Source organism: Oncorhynchus mykiss, chromosome 30 (genome assembly GCF_057628025.1).
Source record: "Oncorhynchus mykiss isolate SJ-2025 chromosome 30, ASM5762802v1, whole genome shotgun sequence".
NCBI classification, from domain to species: Eukaryota; Metazoa; Chordata; class Actinopteri; order Salmoniformes; family Salmonidae; genus Oncorhynchus; species Oncorhynchus mykiss.
The window spans coordinates 22,070,665-22,090,000 of record NC_143051.1 but is presented as its reverse complement, the minus strand read 5'-3'; the positions used below and the strand labels follow the sequence as shown (position 1 = coordinate 22,090,000).

At 45.4% G+C, this 19,336-nt stretch overlaps 1 protein-coding gene across 11 annotated transcripts in view; it reads left to right on the top strand.

The window, feature by feature from the left end:
- LOC110489404 (triple functional domain protein) overlaps positions 1-19,336 on the top strand; it is a 123,828-nt gene that overhangs the window by 82,963 nt on the left and 21,529 nt on the right. For 3 of the 11 annotated variants that reach the window (XR_016493554.1, XR_016493552.1, XM_036970826.2), the window contains exons 28-39: positions 786-895; positions 1,082-1,151; positions 1,348-1,437; positions 1,531-1,623; positions 1,956-2,067; positions 2,649-2,839; positions 2,990-3,091; positions 10,695-10,724; positions 11,007-11,152; positions 12,025-12,124; positions 12,586-12,829; positions 13,741-13,851. Coding sequence is in view for 7 of the 11 variants with exons in the window: in XM_036970826.2 (XP_036826721.2) it covers positions 786-895; positions 1,082-1,151; positions 1,348-1,437; positions 1,531-1,623; positions 1,956-2,067; positions 2,649-2,839; positions 2,990-3,091; positions 10,695-10,724; positions 11,007-11,152; positions 12,025-12,124; positions 12,586-12,829; positions 13,741-13,851 (1,399 nt within the window). In the remaining 4 variants the exon portion in view is untranslated. Of the gene's footprint in view, positions 1-785; positions 896-1,081; positions 1,152-1,347; positions 1,438-1,530; positions 1,624-1,955; positions 2,068-2,459; positions 2,567-2,648; positions 2,840-2,989; positions 3,092-10,694; positions 10,725-11,006; positions 11,159-12,024; positions 12,125-12,585; positions 12,830-13,740; positions 13,852-19,336 lie in introns of those variants that run through there. The other 8 variants (XR_016493551.1, XR_016493553.1, XM_036970825.2 and 5 more) reach the window with 4 other exon arrangements.

Sequence of the window (19,336 nt, the reverse complement as noted above, 5' to 3'; positions counted from 1 at the left end):
GCCAGTGTTTGGCACGTGTGCCCTAACTTATAGTGCGATTCTACTGCCAGTGTTTGGCACGTGTGCCCTAACTTATAGTGCGATTCTACTGCCAGTGTTTGACACGTGTGCCCTAACTTATAGTGTGATTCTACTGCCAGTGTTTGACACGTGTGCCCTAACTTATAGTGCGATTCTACTGCCAGTGTTTGACACGTGTGCCCTAACTTATAGTGCGATTCTACTGCCAGTGTTTGACACGTGTGCCCTAACTTATAGTGCGATTCTACTGCCAGTGTTTGGCACGTGTGCCCTAACTTATAGTGCGATTCTACTGCCAGTGTTTGGCACGTGTGCCCTAACTTATAGTGCGATTCTACTGCCAGTGTTTGGCACGTGTGCCCTAACTTATAGTGCGATTCTACTGCCAGTGTTTGGCACGTGTGCCCTAACTTATAGTGCGATTCTACTGCCAGTGTTTGGCACGTGTGCCCTAACTTATAGTGCGATTCTACTGCCAGTGTTTGGCACGTGTGCCCTAACTTATAGTGCGATTCTACTGCCAGTGTTTGGCACGTGTGCCCTAACTTATAGTGCGATTCTACTGCCAGTGTTTGACACGTGTGCCCTAACTTATAGTGCGATTCTACTGCCAGTGTTTGGCGCCACCGTGTGAAATTTGAACACAACACATGATCTTCTGAAATGTAGGGTGCCGTGTTGAATTCCATGTATGATTTGATGTAATATATCTGCCCCCTCCGTGTGTGTGATCTAACCCCCTCTCTCCATCCTCCTCCCTCCAGACGTACCTGTGGGAGATGACCAGTGGGGTAGAGGAGATCCCTCCTGGCATCGTCAACAAGGAACACATCATCTTTGGGAACATGGTGGACCTCTATGAGTTCCATCACAAGTATGTAGTTTACATCCGTACATACAGACAGACAGCAAATGATTGCAGCTGTCCTGATGGGCACTAAACCATTGGTTTTGGTAGTCAAACAGTTGAAACTTGTGGTTCATTTCTAATGTAGAAACACTTTATGGTGTCTGCTCACTCACTCTCTCTTCTTCCCTCTCTCCTCTCTTCCATCATCAGTATCTTCCTCAAAGAGCTGGAGAAATATGAACAGCTACCAGAAGATGTGGGCCACTGCTTCGTCACCTGGGTGTGTGTGTGTGTGTGTGTGTGTGTGTGTGTGTGTAGGTTTTTATGAAATAGAGAGAGGATACACTCTAAAGAATAATTAAAATACTTTAATATCTCTATTTCTAAATTGTGATGAGTCAACAAGGAAACGTTTGGCTTTGGAGTCAATTTGTTTAAACTCTTAGTTGTATTTAGTTGTATTTCTGTGTGTCCAGGCTGATAAGTTCCAGATGTATGTGAACTACTGTAAGAACAAACCAGACTCCACCCAGCTCATCCTAGAGCACGCCGGTCCCTACTTTGACGTGAGTACCCTGCTCTCCCATTGGCCCACACTGTGACGGACAGCTCTTTGCATCCAATCACATCACTGTGTTTCTCTGTGTGGGCGTGTACAGGAGATCCAGCAGCGGCACCGATTAGCAAACTCTATCTCCTCCTACCTGATCAAGCCTGTTCAGCGAATCACCAAGTACCAGCTCCTGCTCAAGGTAACCATAGCAACCCTCTGCTATAAGCCACATACACAACCACAACAAATGTTTGTACCCTGATGTTTACATTGTGATGAGCAGGAATGTAGGGACATGCTTTTTTATTTGGTGAGTAGCTTTTATGCACCCATCACACTAGTTATCATTAGTGAGGATGTTACTTGACGTCCATAATCTGGTCCTGCGTTCAGACCATAGTTTTTGTTTCTCCTCTACATCCCAGGTTATGGGTAATTGAGGCACCCCCTAATTGGCTGAGTGTCATTCACAATAAAATGGCGGATTTGCTTTCAAAGGGTATTTGTTGAGGGTGCCTCTCTGATGTGTAGGAGCTGCTGACGTGCTGTGAGGAGGGGAAAGGAGAGATTAAGGATGGACTGGAGGTCATGCTCAGTGTCCCCAAGAGAGCCAACGACGCCATGCACCTCTCAATGCTGGAGGGTAGGACACACACATACATATAGCCAGTGATGCTCATGCACCTCTCAATGCTGGAGGGTAGGACACACACACACACATCTAGCCAGCGATGCTCATTCACCTCTCAATGCTGGAGGGTAGGACACACACACATCTAGCCAGCGATGCTCATTCACCTCTCAATGCTGGAGGGTAGGACACACACACATCTAGCCAGCGATGCTCATTCACCTCTCAATGCTGGAGGGTAGGACACACACACATCTAGCCAGCGATGCTCATTCACCTCTCAATGCTGGAGGGTAGGACACACACATCTAGCCAGCGATGCTCATTCACCTCTCAATGCTGGAGGGTAGGACACACACACATCTAGCCAGCGATGCTCATTTACCTCTCAATGCTGGAGGGTAGGACACACACACATCTAGCCAGCGATGCTCATTCACCTCTCAATGCTGGAGGGTAGGACACACACACATCTAGCCAGCGATGCTCATTCACCTCTCAATGCTGGAGGGTAGGACACACACACATCTAGCCAGCGATGCTCATGCCCATATGTACGGTGAAGTAACTCTCTCTTGTTGCCTCCCCTGTAGGTTTCGATGAGAACATTGAATCTCAGGGAGAGCTGATCCTGCAGGAGTCATGCCAGGTATGGGATCCTAAGACTCTGATCCGTAAGGGTCGCGAGCGGCACCTCTTCCTCTTCGAGATGTCCCTCGTCTTCAGCAAGGAGGTCAAGGACTCCAATGGACGGAGCAAGTACATGTACAAGAGCAAACTCTACGTGAGTAAAACTCTCTCTCTCTCTCTCTCTGTCTCTATCGTTATTTGTCTGTATCTCCCTGTGTTTATGGTGTGTTATTGTTAAATACACATTTACATATTGCCAAAGGAATTCCTATAAAATGTGAGTGATTTCTCTCCCTCTCTCCAGACGTCAGAGTTGGGGGTAACAGAGCACGTTGAGGGAGACCCCTGTAAGTTTGCTCTGTGGGTGGGACGCACCCCAACCTCTGACAACAAGATTGTACTCAAGGTAAAGACAGAGGAGAATACCTTACATCCCTCTCTCCTCTCATCTTTCTCTCCCCATCTATCCCTCTCTCCTCTCATCTTTCTCTCCCCATCTATCTATCCCTCTCTCCTCTCATCTTTCTCTCCCCATCTATCTATCCCTCTCTCCTCTCATCTTTCTCTCCCCATCTATCTATCCCTCTCTCCTCTCATCTTTCTCTCCCCATCTATCTATCCCTCTCTCCTCTCATCTTTCTCTCCCCATCTATCTATCCCTCTCTCCTCTCATCTTTCTCTCCCCATCTATCTATCCCTCTCTCCTCTCATCTTTCTCTCCCCATCTATCTATCCCTCTCTCCTCTCATCCCTCTCTCCCCATCTATCTATCCCTCTCTCCTCTCATCTTTCTCTCCCCATCTATCTATCCCTCTCTCCTCTCATCTTTCTCTCCCCATCTATCTATCCCTCTCTCCTCTCATCTTTCTCTCCCCATCTATCTATCCCTCTCTCCTCTCATCTTTCTCTCCCCATCTATCTATCCCTCTCTCCTCTCATCTTTCTCTCCCCATCTATCTATCCCTCTCTCCTCTCATCTTTCTCTCCCCATCTATCTATCCCTCTCTCCTCTCATCTTTCTCTCCCCATCTATCTATCCCTCTCTCCCCATCTATCTATCCCTCTCTCCTCTCATCTTTCTCTCCCCATCTATCTATCCCTCTCTCCCCATCCATCTATCCCTCTCTCCCCATCCATCTATCCCTCTCTCCTCTCATCTTTCTCTCCCCATCCATCTATCCCTCTCTCCTCTCATCTTTCTCTCCCCATCTATCTATCCCTCTCTCCTCATCTATCTATCCCTCTCTCCTCTCATCTTTCTCTCCCCATCCATCTATCCCTCTCTCCTCTCATCTTTCTCTCCCCATCTATCTATCCCTCTCTCCCTATCCATCTATCCCTCTCTCCCCATCCATCTATCCCTCTCTCCCCATCCATCTATCCCTCTCTCCCATCCATCTATCCCTCTCTCCTCTCCTTTATCTCTCCTCCCCCATTATCCCTTTCCCTATCTATCTATCTATCTATCTATCTATCTATCTATCTATCTATCTATCCCTCTCTCCTTTATCTATTCTCCTTTATCTCCTCTCTGCCTCATTACACTTGCCCCCTCTTCTCCTTTCTTCTATTTCCCTCCTCTCCTCTCCTCTCCTCTCCTCTCCTCTCCTCTCCCCTGTTTGATTGCATGACTATGGTACTGCCTGATGGATATGAAGCCTTCGTATGAGCCTTCGTATGTGCTTCTCTGTTTCTTGTTCCTTTCTGTACTTCTCTCTCTCCCTCTTTATACATCTGTTACCTTGCTCTCTTTATCTCTCTGTGTTGTCTCTAACGACTGTTCTATCATACAGTCTAGTACAGTACATCTGTTACCTTGCTCTCTTTATCTATCTGTGTTGTCTCTAACGACTGTTCTATCATACAGTCTAGTACAGTACATCTGTTACCTTGCTGTCTTTATCTCTCTGTGTTGTCTCTAACGACTGTTCTATCATACAGTCTAGTCTAGTACAGTACATCTGTTACCTTGCTGTCTTTATCTCTCTGTGTTGTCTCTAACGACTGTTCTATCATACAGTCTAGTACATCTATTACCTTGGTCTCTTTATCTCTCTGTGTTGTCTCTAACGACTGTTCTATCATACAGTCTAGTCTAGTACAGTACATCTGTTACCTTGCTGTCTTTATCTCTCTGTGTTGTCTCTAACGACTGTTCTATCATACAGTCTAGTACAGTACATCTGTTACCTTGGTGTCTTTATCTCTCTGTGTTGTCTCTAACGACTGTTCTATCATACAGTCTAGTCTAGTACATCTGTTACCTTGGTGTCTTTATCTCTCTGTGTTGTCTCTAACGACTGTTCTATCATAGTCTAGTCTAGTACATATGTTACCTTGCTGTCTTTATCTCTCTGTGTTGTCTCTAATGACTGTTCTATCATACAGTCTAGTTCAGTACATCTGTTACCTTGCTGTCTTTATCTCTCTGTGTTGTCTCTGATGACTGTTCTATCATACAGTCTAGTACAGTACATCTGTTACCTTGGTCTCTTTATCTCTCTGTGTTGTCTCTAACGACTGTTCTATCATACAGTCTAGTCTAGTACAGTACATCTGTTACCTTGCTGTCTTTATCTCTCTGTGTTGTCTCTAACGACTGTTCTATCATACAGTCTAGTCTAGTACAGTACATCTGTTACCTTGGTCTCTTTATCTCTCTGTGTTGTCTCTAACGACTGTTCTATCATACAGTCTAGTCTAGTACAGTACATCTGTTACCTTGCTGTCTTTATCTCTCTGTGTTGTCTCTAACGACTGTTCTATCATACAGTCTAGTCTAGTACAGTACATCTGTTACCTTGGTCTCTTTATCTCTCTGTGTTGTCTCTGATGACTGTTCTATCATACAGTCTAGTCTAGTACAGTACATCTGTTACCTTGCTGTCTTTATCTCTCTGTGTTGTCTCTAACGACTGTTCTATCATACAGTCTAGTACAGTACATCTGTTACCTTGCTGTCTTTATCTCTCTGTGTTGTCTCTGATGACTGTTCTATCATACAGTCTAGTACAGTACATCTGTTACCTTGCTGTCTTTATCTCTCTGTGTTGTCTCTAATGACTGTTCTATCATACAGTCTAGTACAGTACATCTGTTACCTTGCTGTCTTTATCTCTCTGTGTTGTCTCTAATGACTGTTCTATCATACAGTCTAGTACAGTACATCTGTTACCTTGCTGTCTTTATCTCTCTGTGTTGTCTCTAATGACTGTTCTATCATACAGTCTAGTACAGTACATCTGTTACCTTGCTGTCTTTATCTCTCTGTGTTGTCTCTAATGACTGTTCTATCATAGAGTCTAGTCTAGTACATCTGTTACCTTGCTGTCTTTATCTCTCTGTGTTGTCTCTGATGACTGTTCTATCATACAGTCTAGTACAGTACATCTGTTACCTTGCTGTCTTTATCTCTCTGTGTTGTCTCTAATGACTGTTCTATCATAGAGTCTAGTCTAGTTCAGTACATCTGTTACCTTGCTGTCTTTATCTCTCTGTGTTGTCTCTGATGACTGTTCTATCATACAGTCTAGTACAGTACATCTGTTACCTTGCTGTCTTTATCTCTCTGTGTTGTCTCTAATGACTGTTCTATCATAGAGTCTAGTCTAGTACATCTGTTACCTTGCTGTCTTTATCTCTCTGTGTTGTCTCTGATGACTGTTCTATCATACAGTCTAGTACAGTACATCTGTTACCTTGCTGTCTTTATCTCTCTGTGTTGTCTCTAACGACTGTTCTATCATACAGTCTAGTACAGTACATCTGTTACCTTGCTGTCTTTATCTCTCTGTGTTGTCTCTAATGACTGTTCTATCATAGTCTAGTCTAGTACAGTACATATATTACCTTGCAGTCTTTATCTCTCTGTGTTGTCTCTGATGACTGTTCTATCATAGTCTAGTCTAGTACATATATTACCTTGGTCTCTTTATCTCTCTGTGTTGTCTCTGATGACTGTTCTATCATACAGTCTAGTACAGTACATCTGTTACCTTGCTGTCTTTATCTCTCTGTGTTGTCTCTAACGACTGTTCTATCATACAGTCTAGTACAGTACATCTGTTACCTTTCTGTCTGTATCTCTCTGTGTTGTCTCTGATGACTGTTCTATCATACAGTCTAGTCTAGTACAGTACATCTGTTACCTTGCTGTCTTTATCTCTCTGTGTTGTCTCTGATGACTGTTCTATCATACAGTCTAGTACAGTACATCTGTTACCTTGGTCTCTTTATCTCTCTGTGTTGTCTCTAACGACTGTTCTATCATACAGTCTAGTCTAGTACAGTACATCTGTTACCTTGGTCTCTTTATCTCTCTGTGTTGTCTCTAATGACTGTTCTATCATACAGTCTAGTTCAGTACATCTGTTACCTTGCTGTCTTTATCTCTCTGTGTTGTCTCTAATGACTGTTCTATCATACAGTCTAGTACAGTACATCTGTTACCTTGCTGTCTTTATCTCTCTGTGTTGTCTCTAATGACTGTTCTATCATACAGTCTAGTACAGTACATCTGTTACCTTGCTGTCTTTATCTCTCTGTGTTGTCTCTAATGACTGTTCTATCATACAGTCTAGTACAGTACATCTGTTACCTTGGTCTCTTTATCTCTCTGTGTTGTCTCTAATGACTGTTCTATCATACAGTCTAGTCTAGTACAGTACATCTGTTACCTTGCTGTCTTTATCTCTCTGTGTTGTCTCTGATGACTGTTCTATCATACAGTCTAGTTCAGTACATCTGTTACCTTGCTGTCTTTATCTCTCTGTGTTGTCTCTGATGACTGTTCTATCATACAGTCTAGTTCAGTACATCTGTTACCTTGCTGTCTTTATCTCTCTGTGTTGTCTCTGATGACTGTTCTATCATAGTCTAGTCTAGTACATCTATTACCTTGGTCTCTTTATCTCTCTGTGTTGTCTCTAATGACTGTTCTATCATAGAGTCTAGTCTAGTACATATGTTACCTTGCTGTCTTTATCTCTCTGTGTTGTCTCTGATGACTGTTCTATCATACAGTCTAGTACAGTACATCTATTACCTTGCTGTCTTTATCTCTCTGTGTTGTCTCTGATGACTGTTCTATCATAGTCTAGTCTAGTACATATGTTACCTTGCTGTCTTTATCTCTCTGTGTTGTCTCTGATGACTGTTCTATCATAGTCTAGTACAGTACATCTGTTACCTTGGTCTCTTTATCTATCTGTGTTGTCTCTAATGACTGTTCTATCATACAGTCTAGTTCAGTACATCTGTTACCTTGCTGTCTTTATCTCTCTGTGTTGTCTCTAATGACTGTTCTATCATAGAGTCTAGTCTAGTACAGTACATATGTTACCTTGGTGTCTTTATCTCTCTGTGTTGTCTCTGATGACTGTTCTATCATACAGTCTAGTACAGTACATCTATTACCTTGGTCTCTTTATCTCTCTGTGTTGTCTCTAATGACTGTTATATCATAGTCTAGTCTAGTACAGTACATATGTTACCTTGGTGTCTTTATCTCTCTGTGTTGTCTCTGATGACTGTTCTATCATACAGTCTAGTACAGTACATCTGTTACCTTGGTCTCTTTATCTCTCTGTGTTGTCTCTAATGACTGTTATATCATACAGTCTAGTACAGTACATCTGTTACCTTGCTGTCTTTATCTCTCTGTGTTGTCTCTGATGACTGTTCTATCATACAGTCTAGTCTAGTACATCTATTACCTTGCTGTCTTTATCTCTCTGTGTTGTCTCTGATGACTGTTCTATCATACAGTCTAGTACAGTACATCTGTTACCTTGCTGTCTTTATCTCTCTGTGTTGTCTCTGATGACTGTTCTATCATACAGTCTAGTACAGTACATCTATTACCTTGCTGTCTTTATCTCTCTGTGTTGTCTCTGATGACTGTTCTATCATACAGTCTAGTACAGTACATCTGTTACCTTGGTCTCTTTATCTCTCTGTGTTGTCTCTAATGACTGTTCTATCATACAGTCTAGTCTAGTACTGTACATCTGTTACCTTGCTGTCTTTATCTCTCTGTGTTGTCTCTGATGACTGTTCTATCATAGTCTAGTCTAGTACAGTACATCTGTTACCTTGCTGTCTTTATCTCTCTGATGACTGTTCTATCATACAGTCTAGTACCGTGCATCTGTTACCTTGCTGTCTTTATCTCTCTGTGTTGTCTCTGATGACTGTTCTATCATACAGTCTAGTCTAGTACATCTATTACCTTGCTGTCTTTATCTCTCTGTGTTGTCTCTAATGACTGTTCTATCATACAGTCTAGTACCATGCATCTGTTACCTTGCTCTCTTTATCTCTCTGTGTTGTCTCTGATGACTGTTCTATCATACAGTCTAGTACCGTACATCTGTTACCTTGCTGTCTTTATCTCTCTGATGACTGTTCTATCACACAGTCTAGTACCGTACATCTGTTACCTTGCTGTCTTTATCTCTCTAATGACTGTTCTATCACACAGTCTAGTTCCGTACATCTGTTACCTTGCTGTCTTTATCTCTCTAATGACTGTTCTATCACACAGTCTAGTACCGTACATCTGTTACCTTGCTGTCTTTATCTCTCTGATGACTGTTCTATCACACAGTCTAGTACCGTACATCTGTTACCTTGCTGTCTTTATCTCTCTAATGACTGTTCTATCACACAGTCTAGTACCGTACATCTGTTACCTTGCTGTCTTTATCTCTCTAATGACTGTTCTATCACACAGTCTAGTACCGTACATCTGTTACCTTGCTGTCTTTATCTCTCTGATGACTGTTCTATCATACAGTCTAGTACCGTACATCTGTTACCTTGCTGTCTTTATCTCTCTAATGACTGTTCTATCACACAGTCTAGTACCGTACATCTGTTACCTTGCTGTCTTTATCTCTCTAATGACTGTTCTATCACACAGTCTAGTACCGTACATCTGTTACCTTGCTGTCTTTATCTCTCTAATGACTGTTCTATCACACAGTCTAGTACCGTACATCTGTTACCTTGCTGTCTTTATCTCTCTGATGACTGTTCTATCACACAGTCTAGTACCGTACATCTGTTACCTTGCTGTCTTTATCTCTCTAATGACTGTTCTATCACACAGTCTAGTACCGTACATCTGTTACCTTGCTGTCTTTATCTCTCTAATGACTGTTCTATCACACAGTCTAGTACCGTACATCTGTTACCTTGCTGTCTTTATCTCTCTAATGACTGTTCTATCACACAGTCTAGTACCGTGCATCTGTTACCTTGGTCTCTTTATCTCTCTGTGTTGTCTCTAATGACTGTTCTATCACACAGTCTAGTACCGTACATCTGTGGCTGGGGCTGTTTTGTTTATGTTTGTATCTCTGAATATTCAATGTTTGTTTGCCAACCAACCGTGGGCTAACATGCTTACGCCAACACCACTGACATGAACTTTAACCCCTAAACTCCCACAATTCCTCCAACTCCCACACCCTCTAGCTACTTTTTACATCCTCTGTATGGATGAGAGGCATGTACAGTTTTCTCTTCTAGAAAAATGGATCTCTTCTTGTTTTAGGATTTGACACCTCACGTGTTGACCCTCTATCAGTTCAATTCAAGGGGCTTTATCTTCCGTCTCTCGCTCTGTCTCTCTCTCTGTCTCTCTCTCTGTCTCTCTCTCTGTCTCTCTCTCTGTCTCTCTCTCCTTACCGAATTGAACATCTTATATGTTTTTAATGCCCACCTCCAAAGATAGTTTTAGTACTGACGCCTCTTGTTTGTGTCAGTGGTTGGAAAATCATGTTGCCCTACTCCTAACCAGTTGTCTCTGACATAATATAATGACTCTGTTCCTATTCTGTCCATCAATATAACTGTTTACCACCTAATTAACTAACTAGCCACCACCAAAATGCTCTAACTGTGGTCCGTCAGTCATCTCGAGCCATTCTGTCATCATTGAAAATGTAATATAAATGAACTAAACACAAACCAGTGAAATGCTCTATTCTATATTTGAACCAAAGCCAAGTCAGGGATGCAAACATGGATCAATGGTGAGTAAAACTGTACTAACTAGCCTATCACATAATATAGCCCTCGGCTGCATCTCAATACTCTACTGTGGCCTCCTCTCTTTGTCTCCTTTCCTCTCCTACTCTCCTTATTCTCTGTTTCAATGTCCACACTAGCGTACTACTTAGAATGAAGTCGTGTGGGTATTGGAATATAACCGTTTGGGTGTATGAAACTGTTTAGACTAAAATGTGAGTTCTGAGAGCGAGGTGATTGGGTGAATTAATTTACGACCTTTGACCCCTTCCCTGGGCCAATGGCAGGCGTCGAGCATTGAGAACAAGCAGGATTGGATCAAACACGTCAGGGAGGTGATCCAGGAGCGAACCATCCACCTGAGAGGAGCTCTGAAGGAACCCATACACATCCCTAAGTCTGCCACCGCCAAGCACCACAAGGGACACCGCAGGTACAGGTACACAAATGCATAAGTACACACCTACACACACAGAGATACACATACACTGAGTGTACAAAACATTATGAACACCTGCTCTCTCCATGACATAGACTTACCAGGTGAAAGCTATGATCCGTTATCGATGTCACCTGTTAAATCCACTTCAATCAGTGTAGATGAAGGGGAGGAGACATGTTAAAGAAGGATGTTTAACCCTTGAGACAATTGACACATGGAGGCTGAATTGTCAAGACAAAATATTTGAGTGCCTTTAAATGGGGTGTGGTGGTAGGTGCCAGGCTGAGTGTGTCAAGAACTGCAACGCTGCTGGATTTTTCACACTCAACAGTTTCCCATGTGTATCAAGAATGGCCAACCACCCAAAGGACATTCAGCCAACTTGACACAACTGTGGGAAGCTTTGGAGTGAACATGGACCAGCATCCCTGTGGAATGCGTTCGACACCTTGTAGTCCATTGCCTTGTGGAGTCCATTGCCTTGTGGAGTCCATTGCCTTGTGGAGTCCATGGCCTTGTGGAGTCCATTGCCTTGTGGAGTCCATTGCCTTGTGGAGTCCATTGCCTTGTGGAGTCCATGCCCTTGTGGAGTCCATGCCTTGTGGAGTTCATGCCTTGTGGGGTCCATTACCTTGTGGAGTCCATGCCTGGTAGAGTTCATGCCTTGTAGAGTCCATGCCTTGTTGAGTCCATGCCCCTATGAATTGAGGCTGTTCTGAGGGCAGGAGGGGGGTGCAACTCAATATTAGGGAGGTGTTCTTAATGTTTTGTAATCTGTGTACACTCATATGCATGTAGACACACACATAACCACCTCCCCAAACATACACTTCCACACTCACCTCTGCCTGTGTATTTGTCAGGGATGGAGAGGACTTGGACAGCCAGGGTGATGGCAGCAGCCAACCAGACACCATCTCTATCGCTTCACGCACCTCACAGAACACACTGGACAGCGACAAGGTGAGCACACACACACTGGTCATCTCTCTGGCCATACCAATATCATATACCCCAGACAGGTGAGCACACACACACACACACTGGTCATCTCTCTGGCCATACCAATATCATATACCCCAGACAGGTGAGCACACACACACACACTGGTCATCTCTCTGGCCATACCAATATCATATACCCAAGACAAGTGAGCACACACACACACACACTGGTCATCTCTCTGGCCATACCAATATCATATACCCAAGACAGGTGAGCACACACACACACACTGGTCATCTCTCTGGCCATACCAATATCATATACAGCATACAGTATTTGTGATCATGAAGAAAAGGCTTCAGTTGAAAAGAACCTGAGGACGTTGTTGCTTTAGCCTCTCAGGGAAAGGATGTAATAATGATCCACCTCCTCGTATGATTCTACATTCCTCCTGACCATCTCTCTCTCCTCTCCTCCAGCTGTCTGGTGGCTGTGAGCTGACCGTGGTGATCCATGACTTCATGGCTGGTAACAGCAACGAGCTGACCGTCCGGAGGGGCCAGACTGTGGAGGTCCTGGAGAGGTGCCATGACAAGCCTGACTGGTGTCTGGTGAGGACCACGGACCGCTCCCCTGCCCACGAGGGACTGGTACCCTGCGCCATGCTCTGCATCGCCCACTCACGCTCCTCCATGGAGATGGAGGGGATATTCAACCATAAAGGTGGGTGAGGAGGTGTCGGTAGGAGGAAGTGTCATTGAGTTTTAGAAAAGCTCTATACTGTGGATTATTCTATGTATTATGAGTAGGGGGAGAAATGTGTGTTCAGAATCCTCTTCTGTCTTTGATAACCTCTTTCTCACTCACCCTCCTCCCTCTCTCTCCCCCCTCCTCCCTCTCGCTCCCCCCTCCTCCCTCTCTCCCTCCCTCTCCCTCCTCCTCCCTCTCCCTCCTCCTCCCTCTCACCCTCCTCCCTCTCACCCCCCTCCCTCTCCCCCCTCCTCCTTCTCACCCTCCTCCTCCCCCTCTCTCCCTCCTCCTCCCTCTCACCCCCCTCTCCCTCCTCCCTCTCTCCCTCCTCCTCCCTCTCACCCTCCTCCTCACTCTCTCCCTCCTCCTCCCTCTCTCCCTCCCCCCTCCTCCCTCTCCCTCCTCCTCCCTCTCACCCTCCTCCCTCTCCCTCCTCCTCCCTCTCACCCCCCTCCCTCTCCCCCCTCCTCCCTCTCACCCCCCTCCCTCTCCCCCCTCTCACTCCCCCCTCCTCCCTCTCTCCTTCTCACCCTCCTCCTCCCTCTCTCTCCCTCCTCCTCCCTCTCTCTCCCTCCTCCTCCCTCTCACCCCCCTCTCCCTCCTCCCTCTTACCCTCCTCCCTCTCTCCCTCCTCCTCCCTCTCTCCCTCCCCCCTCCTCCCTCTCCCTCCTCCTCCCTCTCACCCTCCTCCCTCTCCCCCCTCCTCCCTCTCACCCCCCTCCCTCTCCCCCCTCCTCCCTCTCTCCTTCTCACCCTCCTCCTCCCACTCTCTCCCTCCTCCTCCCTCTCTCTCCCTCCTCCTCCCTCTCTCTCCCTCCTCCTCCCTCTCTCTCCCCCCTCCTCCCTCCCTCTCTCTCCCTCCTCCTCCCTCTCTCTCCCTCCAGACACTCTATCAGTCTGTAGTAATGACTCCATCATGCCAGGCTCCTCTGCCACTCTGCAGCCTGGGCATCATGGCATGGGCTCACACACCTCGCCAGGGCCCAAACGACCTGGTAAACACACACACACACACACACACACATTTTTGCAAGGGAGTGGATCCCAATCCGTGACCATATTTTTCATGAATTTGGGACTTCAGTAATTTTTTATGCCGAAACCGGATTAGATGCAAAACTATGTCCTGGACGGCAGGTTGTCGGCCCCAGTGAGGGACTTGGCCGTACGCACTACCCTCTGTAGTGCCTTGCGGTCGGATGCCAAGCAGATGCCATACCAAGCGGTGATGCAGCCAGTCAAGATGCTCTCAATGGTGCAGCTGTAGAACTTTTTGAGGATCTGAGGGTCGATGCCAGATCTTTTTAACTTGCTGCACTGGTGTATCTGTCACTGTTGATTAATAGTATATTAATATTTTTGGGACATTTTGGAGAACACTTATGGATCTGTTAGACACACATATTTATCTATATAATTTCTCTAAACTGATTTGACAACTGATTTTCATTTCTGGTGTAAGGTGTGGTTAACGACACTGAACAAAAATATAATCAAATCAAATCTAATCTTATTGGCCACATACACATGGTTAGCAGATATTAATGCGAGTGTAGCGAAATGCTTGTGCTTCTAGTTCCGACCGTGCAGTAATATCTAACAAGTAATCTAACAATTTCACAACTACCTTATACACACAAGTGTAAAGGAAAGAATAAGAATATGTACATATAAATACACTGCTCCAAAAAATAAAGGGAACACTAAAATAACACATCCTAGATCTGAATGAATGAAATATTCTTATTAAATACTTTTTTCTTTACATAGTTGAATGTGCTGACAACAAAATCACACAAAAATGATCAATGGAAATCAAATTTATCAACCCATGGAGGTCTGGATTTGGAGTCACACTCAAAATTAAAGTGGAAAACCACACTACAGGCTGATCCAACTTTGATGTAATGTCCTTAAAACAAGTCAAAATGAGGCTCAGTAGTGTGTGGGCCTCCACGTGCCTGTATGACCTCCCTACAACGCCTGGGCATGCTCCTGATGAGGTGGCGGATGGTCTACTGAGGGATCTCCTCCCAGACCTGGACTAAAGCATCCGCCAACTCCTGGACAGTCTGTAGCATCAATGCCTTCCTCTTGCAGGAACTGCTGACACACTCCATCCACATGAGGTCTAGCATTGTCTTGCATTAGGAGGAACCCAGGGCCAACCACACCAGCATATGGTCTCACAAGGGGTCTGAGGACCTCATCTCGGTACCTAATGGCAGTCAGGCTACCTCTGGCGAGCACATGGAGGACTGTGCGGGCCCCCAAAGAAATGCCACCCCACACCATGACTGACCCACCGCTAAACCGGTCATGCTGGAGGATGTTGCAGGCAGCAGAACGTTCTCCACGGCGTCTCCAGACTCTGTCACGTCTGTCACATGTGCTCAGTGTGAACCTGCTTTCATCTGTGAAGATTTGCCAATCTTGGTGTTCTCTGGCAAATGCCAAACGTCCTGCATGGTGTTGGGCTGTAACCCCCACCTGTGGACGTCGGGCCCTCATACCACCCTCATGGAATCTGTTTCTGACCAGTTGAGCAGACACATGCACATTTGTGGCCTGCTGGAGGTCATTTTGCAGGGCTCTGGCAGTGCTCCTCCTGCTCCTCCTTGCACAAAGGCGGAGATAGCGGTCCTGCTGCTGGGTTGTTGCCCTCCTACGGCCTCCTCCACGTCTCCTGATGTACTGGCCTGTCTCCTGTTAGCGCCTCCATGCTCTGGACACTACGCTGACAGACACAGCAAACCTTCTTGCCACAGCTCGCATTGATGTTCCATCTTGGATGAGCTGCACTACCTGAGCCACTTGTGTGGGTTGTAGACTCCGTCTCATGCTACCACTAGAGTGAAAGCACCGCCAGCATTCAAAAGTGACCAAAACATCAGCCAGGAAGCATAGGAACTGAGAAGTGGTCTGTGGTTATCACCTGCAGAACTACTCCTTTATTGGGGGTGTCTTGCAAATTGCCTATAATTTCCACCTGTTGTCTATTCCATTTGCACAACAGCATGTGAAATTTATTGTCAGTGTTGCTTCCTAAGTGGACAGTTTGATTTCACAGAAGTGTGATTGACTTGGAGTTACATTGTGTTGTTTAAGTGTTCCCTTTATTTTTTTGAGCAGTGTATATGGATGAGTGATGGCCGAACGGCATAGGCAAGATGCAGTAGATAGTATAGAGTACAGTATGTACATATGAGATGGGTATGTAAACATTATATTATGTGGCATTGCTTTTTTTATAATTTTATAATTTTTTATTATTAAAGTGGCTTGAGATTGAGTCAGTCTGTTGGCAGCAGCCACTCAATGTTAGTGATGGCTGTTTAACAGCCTGATGGCCTTGAGATAGAAGCTGTTTTTCAGTCTCTCGGTCCCAGCTTTGATGCACCTGTACTGACCTCACCTTCTGGATGATAGAGGGGTGAACAGGCAGTGGCTCAGGTGGTTGTTGTCCTTGATGATCTTTTTGGCCTCTGTTACGCTTTCTTCAACACGCTGTCTGTGTGGGTGGTCCATTTCAGTTTGTCCGTGATGTGTACGCCGGGGAACTTAAAACTTCCCACCTTCTCCACTACTGTCCCGTCGATGTGGATAGGGGAGTGCACCCTCTGCTGTTTCCTGAAGTCCACAATCATCTCCTTTATTTTGTTGACGTTGAGCGAGAGGTTATTTTCCTGACACCACACTCCGAGGGCCCTCACCTCCTCCCTTTAGGCCGTCTCGTCATTGTTGGTAATCAAGCCTACCACTGTAGTGTCGTCTGCAAACGTGATGATTGAGTTGGAGGCGTGCATGGCCACACAGTCATGGGTGAACAGGGAGTACAGGAGAGGGCTGAGAACGCAATCTTGCGGTGCCCCAGTATTGAGAATCTGCAGGGTGGAGATGTTGTTTCCTACCCTCACCACCTGGTGGCGGCCCGTCAAAGTCCAGGACCCAGTTGCACAGGGCGGGGTCGAGACCCAGGGTCTCGAGCTCGATGACGAGTTTGGAGGGTACTATGTTGTTAAATGCTGAGCTGTAGTCGATGAACAGCATTCTTACATAGGAATTCCTCTTGTCCAGATGGGATAGGGCAGTGTGCAGTGTGGTTGCGATGGCATCTTCTGTGGACCTATTGGGGCGGTAAGCATATTGGAGTGGGTCTAGGTTGTCAGGTAGGGTGGAGGTGATATGATCCTTGACAAGTCTCTCATAGCACTTCATGATGATGGAAGTGACTGCTACAGTGTGATAGTCATTTAGCTCAGTTACCTTAGCCTTCTTGGGAACAGGAACAATGGTGGCCCTCTTGAAGCATGTGGGAACAGCAGACTGGGATTGATTGAATATGTTCGTAAACACACCAGCCAGCTGGTCTGCACATGCTCTGAGGACGCGGCTGGGGATGCCGTCTGGGCCGACAGCCTTGCGATGGTTAACACGTTTAACTGTTTTACTCCTGTTGGCTGCGGTGAAGATAATGTGGTCCACATTTGATTGTAAGGAATTCTAGGTCAGGTGAACAAAAGGACTTAACCATAAGGCATACACCCTTCTTCTTACCAGGGAGATGTTTGTTTCTGTCGGCGTGATGTGTGAAGAAACCAGGTGGCTGTACCGACTCTGATAACGTATCCCGAGTGAGCCATGTTTCCGTGAAACAAAGAACGTTACAATCTCTGATGTCTCTCTGGAAGGCAACACTTGCTCGAATTTCGTCTACCTTGTTGTCAAAAGACTGGACATTGGCTAGTAGTATACTCGGGAGCGGTGCACGATGTGCAGGTCTACGGAGCCTGACCAGAAGACCGCTTCGTCTACCCCTTCTGCGGCGCCGTTGTTGTTTTGGGTCCGATCCATTGTCCTGAGTGGTGTTCCAAACAGAGGATCCGCATCGGGAAAGTCGCATTCCTGGTCGTAATGTTGGGAAATTTACGTTGCTCTTATATCCAATAGTTCTTCCCAGCTGTATGTAATAAGAATTTCCTGGGGTAACAATGTAAGAAATAATACATTAAAAAATAAAATACTCCATAGTTTCCTAAAAACGCGAAGCGAGGCGACCATCTCTGTCGGCGCCATCATTCTCCAGTCAGGGAGAGACAAATGCAACATGCAGCAATTTCAAGATTAGGCCCTAAATTAGTCCCTAATCTATGGATTTCACATGACTGGAACACGCTGTCGTACACGTCGATCCAGTGCATCCCAAACGTGCTCAATGGGTAACATGTCTGGAGACTATGCAGGTCATGGAAGAACTGGGACATTTTCAGCTTCCAGGAATTGTGTTCAGATCCTTGCGACATGGGGCCGTGCATTATCATGCTGGAACATGAGGTGATGGCGGCGGATGAATGGCACTGCAATGGACCTCATGACCTCATCACGGTGTCTGTGCATTAAAAATGCCATAGATAAAATGCAATTGTGTTCGTTGCCCATAGCTTATGCCTGCACATACCATAACCCCACCGCCACCATGGGGCACTCTGTTCACAACATTGACATCAGCCAACTGCTCGCCCACACGACGCCAGCTGTCCAGTACAGTTGAAACCGGGATTCATCCGTGAAAAGCACACTTCTCCAGCGTGCCAGTGGTCATCGAAGGTGAGCATATGCCAATTGAAGTTGATTACGACACCAAACTGCAATCAGATCAAGACCTTGGTGAGGATGTCGAGCATGCAGATAAGCTTCCCTTGACAGTTTGTGCAGAAATTCTTTAGTTGTGCAAACCCACAGTTTCGTCAGCTGTCCGGGTGGCTGGTCTCAGACCATCCCGCAGGTGAAGAAGCCGGACGTGGAGGTCCTTGGCTGGCATGGTAACACGTGGTCTGTGGTTGTGAGGCCGGTTGGACGTACTGCCAAATTCTCTTAAACAACATTAGAGGAGGCTTATGGTAGAGAAATGAGTATTAAATTCTCTGGCAACAGCTCTGGTGGACATACCTGCAGTCAGCATGCCAATTACACTCTCCCTCAACTTGAGACATTTGTGGCAATGTGTTGTGGAACAAAACTGCACATTTTAGAGTGGCCTTTTATTGTCCCCAGCTGTTTAAATCATCTTCTTGATATGCCACACAGGTGGATGGATTCTCTTGGCAAATGAGAAATGGTCAGTAATAGGGATGTAAACAAATTTGTGCACAACATTTTTGATAAATAAGCTTTTTGTGTGTATGGAACATTTCTGGGATCTTTTATTTCAGCTGATGAAACATGAGACCAGCACTTTACATGTTGCGTTTATATTTTTGTTCAGTGTAAAGGAGAAATTGTAATCCAGGGGAAATGGAAACGCAAATAAATATGCCTATTTGAGGTTATAAATACATAGTTTCGGCTATAAATACATGACTATACCATTTATTTTCCCCTGGTCAGAGGGGATCAGCACACACAGGCTTCTCTAGGCTACATGAAGCTGTGGTTGTGCACAAGTTAACATGATGCAAATCAGTCTAAATAACCATTCTT